The 13,256-nt window shown below is 31.6% G+C and overlaps 1 protein-coding gene across 8 annotated transcripts in view; it reads right to left on the minus strand.

Moving 5' to 3' along the window:
* Nucleotides 1–13,256, minus strand: part of LOC100680454 (cyclin-dependent kinase 14) — a 132,342-nt gene that overhangs the window by 77,969 nt on the left and 41,117 nt on the right. For all 8 annotated transcript variants that reach the window (XM_032601408.1, XM_032601407.1, XM_032601409.1 and 5 more), the window contains one exon: nucleotides 3,494–3,690. In XM_032601408.1, coding sequence (XP_032457299.1) covers nucleotides 3,494–3,690 — 197 coding nt within the window. The remainder of the gene's footprint in view (nucleotides 1–3,493; nucleotides 3,691–13,256) is intronic.

A 13,256-nucleotide genomic window follows, 5' to 3' on the forward strand; every position in this document is an offset into this window, starting at 1 on the left:
AGAGAAAAAATAGCACAAATTTGTCAGTATACCCTGGATAATTTTCAAGCAGCTCTCGACAGTGGTTCAATTATCCATGATGAAGATATAATTCGATGGGCCTTACAAGCTAAAAAAGAAATTGGTTTTGATGATATTAGATTCAAAGCTTCTAAACATTGGTTACTCAAATTTAAGCGAGCACACCGAATAGTTTCTAGGAAAATAAATAAGTTCATAACAAGAAAAACACTAGAAAGTAGTGCAGAACTTACGGCTAAAGCTGAAGCATTTATCGATGACGTTAAATCGTGTATACCAAGGATTGGACTCGAAAATTTGTATAATACAGATCAGAGCGGATTTCAGCTAGAAATGCATTCTGGAAGAACATTAGCAGTAGAAGGAGAAAAGCAAGTGCAATGTCTGGTACAGTCAATTTCAGCAACAACGCATAGTTATACTATACAGCCACTAATATCAGCTACTGGACAACTGTTGTCACCGCTATTTCTTGTTTTAAAGGAACCAAGTGGCAAGTTTGGCCCTATTGTAGAACAAAACATATTTAGACCAGAAAACGTGTACGTGGAAGCATCCAAATCTGGAAAATTAACAACAAGTAAGGGAACTAATAACAATTTTTACATTGTAATATCGTTGATCAGTTAATTAGTAAGTCGTTTAATTGCAGATCACTTCAAAATCTGGTTGGAAAAAATATTTTATCCCTATGTAGGCCATCACTCAATACTATTACTTGATTCTTGGAGTGGTCATTGTGACAAAGTTATAGAAGAAACAATGCCACAAAATAAAATGATTAACATAAAAAAATTCCAACTGGAACCACAGGAAAAATACAACCACTTGATGTCTATGGATTCCGTATTTGGAAAAACTTTGTCCGAACATTTTCTGATAATGTAATGTTAATGGATCATGATATGAATTTACATGTGAGAAATAATATAATTAAACTTCAATCATTGGTTCACAACCAACTGTCTTCACCGAGATATATAGATTTGTTTAAATATTCCTGGTATAAAAGCGGTTACGTCAATGAAAAACCAGATAAATTTGATAATCCTATAGATTTCAGTTTTGGAAAGTCTTGTGCAACACATTGTGAAATAGAAGGGTGCACAAACATTGCAATTGTACGATGTGGTTGGTGCAAAAAAGCATTGTGCTTTAAACACTTTTATGAGGACTACCATTATTGTAAAAACATCGTAAAATAATATATTTTATGCTCAATACAAAAAATGCACTATGGCAAAAGATAAAAGATTGTAGATTATTATTATACTCTAATATTATAAACAAAAATACATTATAAGTTGAATTTACAATAAAGGAATTTCAATAACATTCTGATAACAATTTCTACGGAAATTATAAAACTGCTTCACACACATAATTTTCTTGTTTACAAATTTAGGAATTTGAGGTGGTTTGGTTAAAAAGCACAACCATTTAGCCTGTTTGTTCTTTAGGGGTTTAGGGTTTAAGGCTCTTTAGTTCACATGTACAGGCTACAAAGATAACACATTTATAACAAGTTTTTATGAAAGTTAAAATTTTTTTTCGACATTTTCGTCCACCACATTGGTTCCGCCATTTTGAATTTTCAAAATCTGATATCAGATTTGCAAAGAGCGATCTCGAAAACCCTTATATACAAACCTTCTACAAAATATTATGGATTGAAGTATACTAATAGTTATTTTGTGTTAGGGGTGGTTTACCCCCTAAAGGGTAGTATCTATGAAAAAATCGAAAAACTTAATTTTTTTATTATAGATGTTTACAAATTTTTTCCAATTTTTTTAGTCGTTTAAAACTTTTTTATTATATAAAATTTTTTTTCGATATTTCCGTCCTATTGGTTCCGCCATTTTGAATTTTCAAAATCTGATAACAGATTTGTAATCAGCGACCTCGAAAACCTCTATATACAAACTTTCTACGAAATATTATGTATTGAATTACATATTTACAGTTATTTTGTGTTAGGGGTGGTTTACCCCCTTAGGGGTAATATTTATGAAAACACCGAAAGACGTCAACTAAATTTTGTTATTAAGGATGTTTAAACATTTTTTCCAATTTTTTTTAGTCGGTTTAAACATTTTTATTATAAAATTATGCCAAAAAATATATGTTTTCAACCGCTAAAAAATAGGGGATGCTACTCTTACTCTTCAAATCACCATGAAATACTTGCTCTTTTTGTAAGAAATAACCTCCAATTTGTTTCATTGAAAAATATTAATTTTAAGCCGAGATATTTAAAAAAAACGCTTTTTGGGGGTTAACTTTAGGGGAGGTTTTTACCCCTTAAAAGTGAAAATTAGCCGATAAAAAAAAATACGTGTCTCTTATTTTTTTATGTTCTACAACATATATGAAAATCATCAAAATCGGTGAGTTCGGGTTGGGTACCTTTCCTTGTTAGATTCAAACGCGATCATCGTTGTGAAGACTTAGCATTTTTCAGTCAGTAGAGACTCTGAAGATTTTAATCATATCGGACTTGTTAAAGAATAGTTAGTGCGAGCGAGCGTCAACCAAATTTTTTCTATTTTTGAATGAGAATGAAATTGCGAGTGCACACTTTTAATCATCAAACTCCTATCTCCTGATGCGTTCATTCACACTCGAAATCTATCCGCTTTGGAAGCCAAGCCGACACCCCACTGAGAGGACGTACTGGTAGCAGAGCAGGTCAGAAGCAAAATAGACACGAGGTAAGCGAAATACTACTGGAGGCTATTCTTAGTTACATTGCGAAGGCATTCAGGCACCGACAGCGCTAAGACTTTGTACGTCGAAGCTTTGTCGTCGTCCGTGCTTATAAAGTTCATTAACCCGTAGTTAATTTTTAATATGGCCATAACTTGGAATTATGTAAAATAGATAACATTGTCCGCTATTTCAAATTATATTTATTATTGCCAAATTTTAAATATATTAGAAAATGCAAATATTTTAACGTTTATTCTACAACTGTATATTTATTTAATTCTAATAATCCCGATTATATATATGAAAATGTAACAGAATTGATTTGTATATATATACATATATATATACACACACACACACACACACATATATATTAAAGTTTTATAATCTCAAATTTTTATTTTATTACTAATAATATGTGCGATGAGCTTTGTTGATTATAAATATTAGCCAATTATTCATTACTAGGCTACTTCGGTTGGGTTATTTTCAACCAGAGAGATGCTGCTGTCCTGTCATAAATTTTCAATAGCATATGCTATTAAAAATTTAACCCTATTTCTGGGCAGAATTTCTAGTCAAAATTTTTTAAAATAAAGTACTACCAGAAATTCGTTTCAGAGTATTTTCAGTAATTTCATTCATTCTAACACTCATTGGCCATAAATTCTGCCCAGAAATAAGGTCATTTTTTTACTAGAGGCATAAATTAATATTTTGTGAATTGTAATAATCTTACTAAAATAAAAAAAATTCTTACACCAAAGGCAGAGAAACGTTTGGCTCTTCTGTGTGGTTGATTTGGGCCCAGAAAAACTTCAGATTTCGGTCGTGGAGGACGCCGAGGTCGAAGGATTACTTTAGCTTCTTCCCGGATATCTTCGTCTAACAGTTTAGAATCACTTGACACAGATAATTGCCTGTGTACTCGTTCATGCTCACCAATGTCTGACCAATCTACAAAACAAAAAATAACTTTGAGAATAATCTATTTCGTATATCTACTCAAGGAAAATGCGCCAAATATTGAATATTGCCCAATATGGACTGACCTATTTTTCTTAAAATCTTACAGCTAAATAATAATTTTGTGAAGTATTGAAAAAATAACTAGAAAAAAAGTAGCTCGGTGCATTTGCATAAGAATTCAATTTTTCATTGCTTTAATAATTTTTTATACAGTTAGATGCATTTCTACTGAATCGTACTTGCACTGTACTGTATGAAGCAAAATTTGCAGTGCGACGATGGCTCGGTGGTTAGAGCGCGCGCCTATCTCGGAGTCACGGGATCAATTTCCCGTCTCGTTTAATTTTTGTAAGGTTTCAATTGGAGAACGCCTATTTATTTAAAAAAAGGGATATCTGTTAACACGCACATAAAAAAACTATTTTTCTGGATAAATAATGTATGAAAAATCGAGTTATCCTTTATAGCTGGTATGAAAGTAACAGTAGGTGTAAAAGTACTTTTTTCTGCTGATCTTAGTCAAAATTTTTAAATTCAAAGTTTTTAGGAGGTTCATTACCGTATGTATCGGACGGAGAGGAGACGAGTCGGATTACGGCCTCGAGATTAACAAGCGGGAGCTCTAACCACTGAGCTAACGTCTACGATACAAGCGCATGCTATGCATCGTAGTACGGCTCTGTGGACTCTTATCACTGACTTGTCTCGCAGTTCGCGTTACAGACATGTGCGTCTGTGACACGTGCCAATAGTTCAGCTTGCTGCTGCGCTCTCTAAACATTGCTTCCCCCTCTCCACAGCGCAGAGAGTTTTGAACGCTTCTTATTCGTCGCACGCACACATGGTTAGGCGCACCGCGTTGGTGAGCAAAAGACTCACATGTGCACGCCAGCGGCCTGACGACAGCTTACTTCAGATTACAATGACTCGGGAACTAAACGACAAATCATTGTTCGCGAGGTCTCAAAAAATTCGTAATATCTTCCTTAACCTTACTTTAGTTTTTCAGCAAGATAATAAGAAGCGTTCGGCTACAATCAATAAAAATGTAGTAAAAAAACATTTTAATTTTAAAAATTAAAAATCTTAGAAAATTTAAAAGTCTTAAAAATTTAGTTTGTATCAACAGTAGATGTGTAGGTCCCACTATTCAAGATAACAAAGTGACTACGCAGTTAAGTCATGAACAAAGTTCTATATGCAACACGGGACTGAAGTCGATCATTCCCTTATGTGATTACTCCCACAGGAATAATCTACGACTGAACCCACCCGTGGGAATAATCTACGACTTTAGTCCCTTGTTGCATAATCTACTATTATTATAATTATATAAACAGTGAAGTTCTTGATTTTCTATTCATCTACCATGCGTAAAGAAGAGCCCACTGATGTTCTTGTTAAAAAACAGCAAAGCGCGTGTTAAGCCTTCGACTTCTACTTGTGCGCAGCCGTTATCTATTAGGGAAATTAGGTGAAGGTATACTTCTGCTGAGAGTCTGCATAAGTCCCGCTGTGTATGTACTTTTTGTCAGCATAAGTTACAGTACATAGAAATACACACACACACACACACACACACACATATATATATATATATATATATATATATATATATATATATATATATATATATGGGTTGCTCTCCGTGAAATCGAAGATATGAAAATTTTAATTTTTGCCTAAACTGTATATATATGTTCTATATGTTGTACCTGACTCCCAAAAAAAATCAGCGCAATTCCTTCATTTGGCTTCAAGTTCTAGCTAGTAAAAGTTGAGGTTTTAAGCAATTTTTGCATTTTTTGCCTATTTTCAATGATTTGTAGCTCGTAAGGGATGCATTTTTAACTACCCAAATACTGATACTTTTTTTGTGAAATTTTCTAAATTTTTCAATAATAATACTTTTAAAGCCCTATGTTTGATCCAGACTCCGACAACCTGAATACACTGACCTTCTACTAGAAGTTATGTAGAAAACAAACATGATATAATGGTTAATAAATGGTTTTACATGCAAATTTGCCACTTATAACCTAGTAAATTTCATGTTTACCGATACAAAAACATGTTGGTACATCCCTTTCTTTCAATTTCACATTTCTCCATTATTAAATTCAAATATAAATTATTTAGCTACTTCCCTAAATGCTTTTCTTCATATACAAATTTTGAATTAACATATGTAAATAAATCTAAGTTTACGCTATTTATATTGCTAATTTTATCGTTTTGAAAATGATACACATTTAAATAACTTCCCTTTTCTATGATTAGTAATTTTGGATGTTCTGTACGTATAAATTCTCTATTACAACGCATGATTTTATCATTAATAGCTAAAGCGAACGTTATACTATTCGAATTTTTTGCGTAAACAATTTCATGATTTGTATCGCTAACATATTTTGTTGCTATACGTTTGAAAAGAATATCAAAATAGTTTCTAAAACACTCCCCTTGCGGTAAAACTTCCCAAATCGTGTGTCCGCCTTCCATATCGATACAATATTTTTCTGAAAATTTGCACACCGTTCCTGAGCTTAATCTTAATTTATCGTTATTTAAACTAACCTTAGCACTATTTTGAATTAATGCTATTTTAATTAAGCCATGAACAAATACCTTTTTGCACGATCAAAAACTATCAGCGTAAGATGCACCTGAGCAAGAGTTGCCCTCTGCACTTTCGGCAAAATCTATTCGTTTTGTAATTGTTAAATTAACCTTTAAATTTGCTATTGTGTAAATATTATCTTAAAAATTCCTGTATCGTGAATAAGTTTACATTGTTCATGACTTGTTACATAAATATATTCCTGCTCTCCATTTTCTTTAGGAATAATATGTCCGAAGATTCCACAGCTTGATACTGTTCGGTGGATTTCTATTTTACATTGTATTACCGTGACTTCTCGGAATTTAGCGACTTGCAGCAGCTCGATGCTGAGGCTTGTTGAATTTACTTGTATTGTAGAAGTCGCATTCCCCTGAGTCCAGTAGAGAGAATGTTATGTTTGGTGTTGTTGTGCCATAGTCGTATCCTATTATAGCGTGGTTGTTTCGAAAAAGTGTAAAAATAATAATCATTTGAATAATCATGTTGTCCATATTCCTAGAAAAAGAAATATTTTAGTATCAAGTATGGCAACGATTTAGTTTATGTGTATGAACTGTTTTTGGTTTTCCATTGTAATTGATAGTTACATTACTATTCTGATGTACTTTCAAGATCTCGTATGGACCAAAATTATGGTTTTTCTCCAATTTTACTGTTTTTGATTCTTTTATTAACCAGACTTTTTCACCAATTTTTAAGTCGATTGGATCTCTAAAAAAAACTTTTTTTAAAGGTAAAAACCTTGGGAAGGATGAGTCGAAATGGTTATTATAAATGGAGATTAAGTTTACAAAAAGTAGTGATATCGTATAATAAAATGGCAACCATATATTCTTAATAATATCGAATCATTTCTTGTTAGAATATATTATGTCTTAATTTAGTTCTTACCTGTGATATTTCAACCTTATAATCAAATTTATTTTGTTTGTATAATATTAAGTTTTTTGTATAAAAATAGTCTTCATTGATACTAAATTTGGAGATCAGGACTAGGTCAGTTACAATTACAAATTTATTTCCGTAAGTATAATTTTTAAATGTTTTTATAGCATACATAATACCAAGAGCTTCTTTTTCATAGGTGGCATATTTAAGTTCTGCAAGCTGCAGTACTCTTGATGCATAAGCTATTGTTGTGTCTTTGCCTATCTCAATTTGGAAAATTACACAATCTAACGCGTATTGACTTGCGTCTGTCGTTATTATAAACGGTTTATCGAATTGCGGATATTGTAAGACCGGTGCTGAACATAATGATTCTGTGAGTTTGTCAAATGCAGTTTGTTGCTCCAATCTCCACGTAAATGGCCTATCCTTTTATAGTAATATGGTTAGTGGCTTGGTAATTTCTGCTAAATTTTTAATCAACCTTCTATAATAATTTACAAAACCTAAAAACTGTCTAACTTTTTTTACGTTATTGGGAATTGGGAATTTCTTTGCTGCTTGAATTTTGTTTTCATCTGGTTTTATACCTGCTTCACTAATAAGATGCCCTAAGAAACACACGTTTGTCTTGCCAAATTCACATTTTTCCGGCTCTAATTTGAGCCCTGCTCCTATTAATGCTTGAGCTATTAAGACCGAATCTTTCCTCTAATTCTTTAATCGTGTCACCAAAAAGAATGATGCCATCAATATAATTAAAACATATTTTATCAATATATTTGGCTAAAACTTTATTTATAACCCGCTGAAAAGTCCGGGCTGAGTTTTTAAGACCGAACGGTAGGACGACAAATTCAAATCTTCCTAATGGATGTAGACTAAATGCAGTTTTGTGAATATCCGAAGGTCTCATCTTTACTTGATGAAAGCCAGATTTTAAATCTAATACATCAAAATATTTTCTCTTTCCAATTAAGTCTAAAAATATTTCATTAATATTCGGAAGTAAATATGGATCGGCTATAGTCACCTCATTCAAGGCTTTATAATCTATTACCAATCTATATATTTTCTCTTTCATTTCAAAATTCAGTTTCTATATTTAGAATTAATTTCTCATCAATATTAAGTTCTTCTACTACTTGAGCGCCTTCTGGTATAATCGATGTCTATTGAAACGTATTAATATTTTTTTTCTTCAAAAATTCTTTTTTTATCCGCTTTTGATAGGTTTACATTATTTTCCATCATAATAGTTAATATCTCCTTATAATTCAGCTTTTTGGTTTTGGTTGGCGCTTTTTCATGCGTTTCTTGCTCTTGTAATACTGTATTTACGTTAAGTATAAAATTTTCCATATGTTTATCATCATTTTTCAAAAAATTTTCCAAGTTCTTAGGCTAGTTTTCATTTATCTTTTTTTGTTATGAACTTTGTAATTCTAATTTGTCATTAATTTCGTGGATTTCCAATATTGTGTTTAAAATGGCGAAAACATCATTATTAAATGTGTTTTCTGTGACACTATATTTTTTAATAATTGTTCCGCCTCATTTATCTCAGTATTCTGTTTTTTATGTGATTGTTCAGTTTGCTTTAACTGATCCTCTATGTTACTGATTTTGCTAGTCCTACTCTCTTCAAAAATCTCTTAATTTGCTTCATCTTGCATTCTGATTTTATCTATATTATTCTCATGATCCGTTTCTTTTAAAATATTTTGTTGTTCGATATCATATGCATCATTGTCGCGAATAATTTCTTTTAAAATTATATTTAGTGTTTCTTTTTGGCTCAACTTCATTCCGGTTTTTGTACTCGAACCTCTCTGTAATTTTAATTTTACATTATTAACCTCTAAGTATTCTTCATCTAAACGTAGTTTACTTCCTCTTAACAATTAAAATTCCCAATATTCCGTCATATGGAATCACAAAATCATTAGGTGCTACTTGAAAATCGAAATATTTGCCATTTAACGGTTCTTAGTTCTACTATACCTAATGTTTTTATAGAACTATTTGCGATACCAGATAATAATATTTTTTTATTTAGCAGTTGTGTTCCTATAGGAATTTGATTTTATTTTATTATATTTATTTGTGCTCCACTATCGACAAGTAAATTACATAAATTTTTAGAATAGGGATTTATTATTTTAACATATTCTAATAAATCATCCAATTTTAAATGATATATTTCTAGTTTGATTTCTTTTTCATCGAGTGATTGAACCTCCTGCTGATCGTGATCTTCATAATTTGCTCTGTTCTGATTCTGAGACGCTATTACGACATTTGTTTTAACAGTGTTTTCTGTATTGCAATGTATCGCAAAAGATATTCGAATAATAATAATAATAACAACACAGTTTAATGTTTGAAATTGATTTTTAATTAATTCTTGAATAATTATAACATTAAACCTTTTAAATTATTAATCATAGTAAACATGCAAACAACATAATAAATCAGAACTATTATGTCCAAATCTTTTTGTTGTCAATATTCTTTTTTATGATTTTAAATTTTATTAGTATTCCATATTTCTTTTTTTTTTCTTCAAACGAGCACATTATAATAATTAAGTATTTTATTTAATTATTTATCGATTAATAATGCTTTAAAATACAATTTAACCCATTAACGTCCAAAACAGAGAAATCGTAACTCTGTTTTCAACCGTAAATCTATCACATATTCCACGGATATATTCAAAGCAAACATACTTTTTCTGAAGTATTTTTTTCTCTACTTTTCATTTCTGGTATCAGCATTGCGTATTTTTCACTCAAAAATCCAATATGGCGACGTTTAAAAGAAAAAATGCAAAATTTCGATACTTTTTTTTTTTAAATCCAATTTCTTGTTGTGTTAACGTTGAGGACGGAACTTTATTTTTCAACTATGAGTGCATAAATGAGTTGTACTTTAAATTCAGTTTGGTCCCGAATCCAGAAATTCAATATGGCGGCTAGAAAATGGTGCCTGAAGCGCAAAATTTTGCCCAAACTTTCACGAATTTTTTTCACGAATATAATGCATTCGACGAAAAAATCAATAAGAATAAAAAGTGCTTAGAATCAATCAAGGAATATGTCTAAATTTTTTCACTGAGTTTTGAGCAACTTTTTTATTTTTGCCAATTGGCAATTTATGACAAATTGGAAAATTTCATCGAATCGTCTCGAAAAAATTCAGATATACTTCTTGGTCAATTCTAAGTACTTTTTATTCTCTAACTTTTTCTTATATATCGCTTTGTTTTGTAAAAAATCAAAAACCTTAAAATTCTTAAGATTTTTTGAAATTCAAAAAAAAAAATCAAAAACTTTAAAATGTTTTGTTCCATATTCACTTTTTGGTCAATTATGAGCAAATTTACTTCAAATTTGTGCCCGAGTATCTGTCACATTCCAGATGATATGATTTTTGCATTGAAAAATTCTCATTTCTTAGCCGTTGATGTACAACGTTTCCCGACACTTTTTGGCAAAATTCGGCAAATTGAATATAGTAATTAAATTCAGACTTTTTCGATTGAGAATTCAATATAGTTTATGAAACAATTCCAAAAGTTGCATAACTCAAATTTTTTAAGGTTTTTGATTTTTTACTCAAAAACAAAGTGTTATATAAGAAAAAGTTAGAGAATAAAAAGTACTTAGAATTGACCAAGAAGTATATCTGAATTTTTTCAAGACGATTCGATGAATTTTTCCAATTTGTCATAAATTGCCAGTTGGCAAAAATAAAAAAGTTGCTCAAAACTTAGTGAAAAAATTTAGACATATTCCTTGATTGATTCTAAGCACTTTTTATTCTTATTGATTTTTTCGTCGAATGCATTATATTCGAGAAAAAAATTCGTGAAAGTTTGGGCAAAATTTTGCGCTTCAGGCGCCATTTTGTGGCCGCCATATTGAATTTCTGGATTCGGGACCAAACTGAATTTAAAGTACAACTCATTTATGCACTCATAGTTGAAAAATAAAGTTCCGTCCTCAACGTTAACACAACAAGAAATTGCATTTAAAAAAAAAAGTATCGAAATTTTGCATTTTTTCTTTTAAACGTCGCCATATTGGATTTTTGAGTGAAAAATACGCAATTCTGATACCAGATATGGAAAGTAGAGAAAAAAATACTTCAGAAAAAGTATGTTTGCTTTGAATATATTCGTGGAATATGTGATAGATTTACGGTTGAAAACAGAGTTACGATTTCTCTGTTTTGGACGTTAATGGGTTAAGCGTGGTTTTATAAACTTATACGAATTCTGATAAAATTCCTATCGTTTTGGTATTTCCTTGTTCCGGTCTATCCGCTTGTTTCACTTGCCGTCAAGGAACGTGAAACAACCTTTATGTGGCTACATTCGCGATGTTCTCGCTCGCAGGCGATAACACCAAAGAAGAAAGATCTTAATAGAAGCGCAAAGCCCCATCCTAAAGTGAGGCACCCCGAGCGCAAGTACGCACCCTGACCACCGCAGCGCATCAGTCTAGTTTCTTGCGTTCTGACGGTAACCCCCTTCGCCTTGATTCAGCACTGAGAACAAATGATAAATAGCATGTTTGCAATATCTCTTTTTAGCACTTTGAATATGAAAACTAAGTTGAAGCATGACCGATATGTTACCGACTAAGCTGCACTCTGTTACCGTCAGAACGCAAGAAACTAGACTGACACGCCGCGGTGGTCAGGGTGCGTACTTACGCTCAGGGTGCCTCACTTTTAGATAGGGCTTTGCGCTTCTATTAAGATCTATCTTCTTTGGTGTTATGGCCGGCGAGCGAGAACATCGCGAACGTAGCCACATAAAGGTTGGTTCACGTTCCTTGATGGCAAGTGAAACAAGCGGATAGACCGGATCGGAACAAGGAAATAGACCAGAACGATAGGAATTTTATCAGAATTCGTATAAGTTCATAAAACCACGCTTAAATTGTATTTTAAAGCATTATTAATCGATAAATAATTAAATAAAACACTTAATTATTATAATATGCTCATTTGAAGAAAAAAAAAGAAGTATGGAATTTTAATAAAATTGAAAATTACCAAGAACAATATTTACAACAAATAAATAGTTCCGATTTATTATGTTGTTTGGGTGTTAACTGTGATTAATAAATTAAAAGGTTTAATGTTATAATTATTCAAAAATTAATTAAAAATCAATTTCAAACATTAAACTGTGTTGTTGTTATTATTATTATTATTATTATTAAAATTTCTCTTGCGCTTTAGCGCTTAATAGAACAAGCGAATCTCACGCTCCCTTCGAACCCAGAAGAACAAAACGGACTTCGAGCGTTTTATTATAATTAACGGTCTAATTTTCATTTATGTATGGGAAAAAGAAAATTTTTTAAATAAAGCGCGATTTCCCGGCTTCAAAAAATTTGTTTTTAAATTGTAACAATATATTTAGATTCTACGTTAAAATTTGCATAACAAAAATCTATATCAAACTCATTTCAAGCATTTGACAAAGATGAGTAAAAAGCTACTTTCCCTTTTGCACAAAAAATCGGGAGTTTTTCCACGTAAAACGAGATTTTTCGGCTTCAGAATTTATTTGTTGATAAATCTAACTATAAATTCGGATTCTTCGTCGAATTTTACATAAGAAATGATACATTAGAACCCTGAATTTTTTTCGTTAGGTAGATGCTTAAACTAACGCAATTTCGCAAGATATTTCGCAAATAACAATATTTGTGAAAAAAGATGACCATACAGGCACGGTTACAATATTTTTTTTCTTCATACCTCGGTCGAAAGTACGCATATCCCACATCGATTTCAATGTAGAAAGCCTAAGATTTGTGACGACCGCGCGTACTATAACCTCAATTTCTCAAAGCTACGTACCATCAGTGTGCAGTGTGCATCGAACGCCATAATTAAATTTCAATGAGTGCTACAGTTGTTAGGTTATGTTCCCTGATAGGAAATGTTGTGCTGGCATGATATTGAGCTTGATTTAATAAATATTGAATATTAACTTTTCATATTAAAATTAGTACGCGAA

The sequence above is a fragment of the Nasonia vitripennis genome (assembly GCF_009193385.2).
Source record: "Nasonia vitripennis strain AsymCx chromosome 1 unlocalized genomic scaffold, Nvit_psr_1.1 chr1_random0012, whole genome shotgun sequence".
Lineage (NCBI taxonomy): Eukaryota > Metazoa > Arthropoda > Insecta > Hymenoptera > Pteromalidae > Nasonia > Nasonia vitripennis.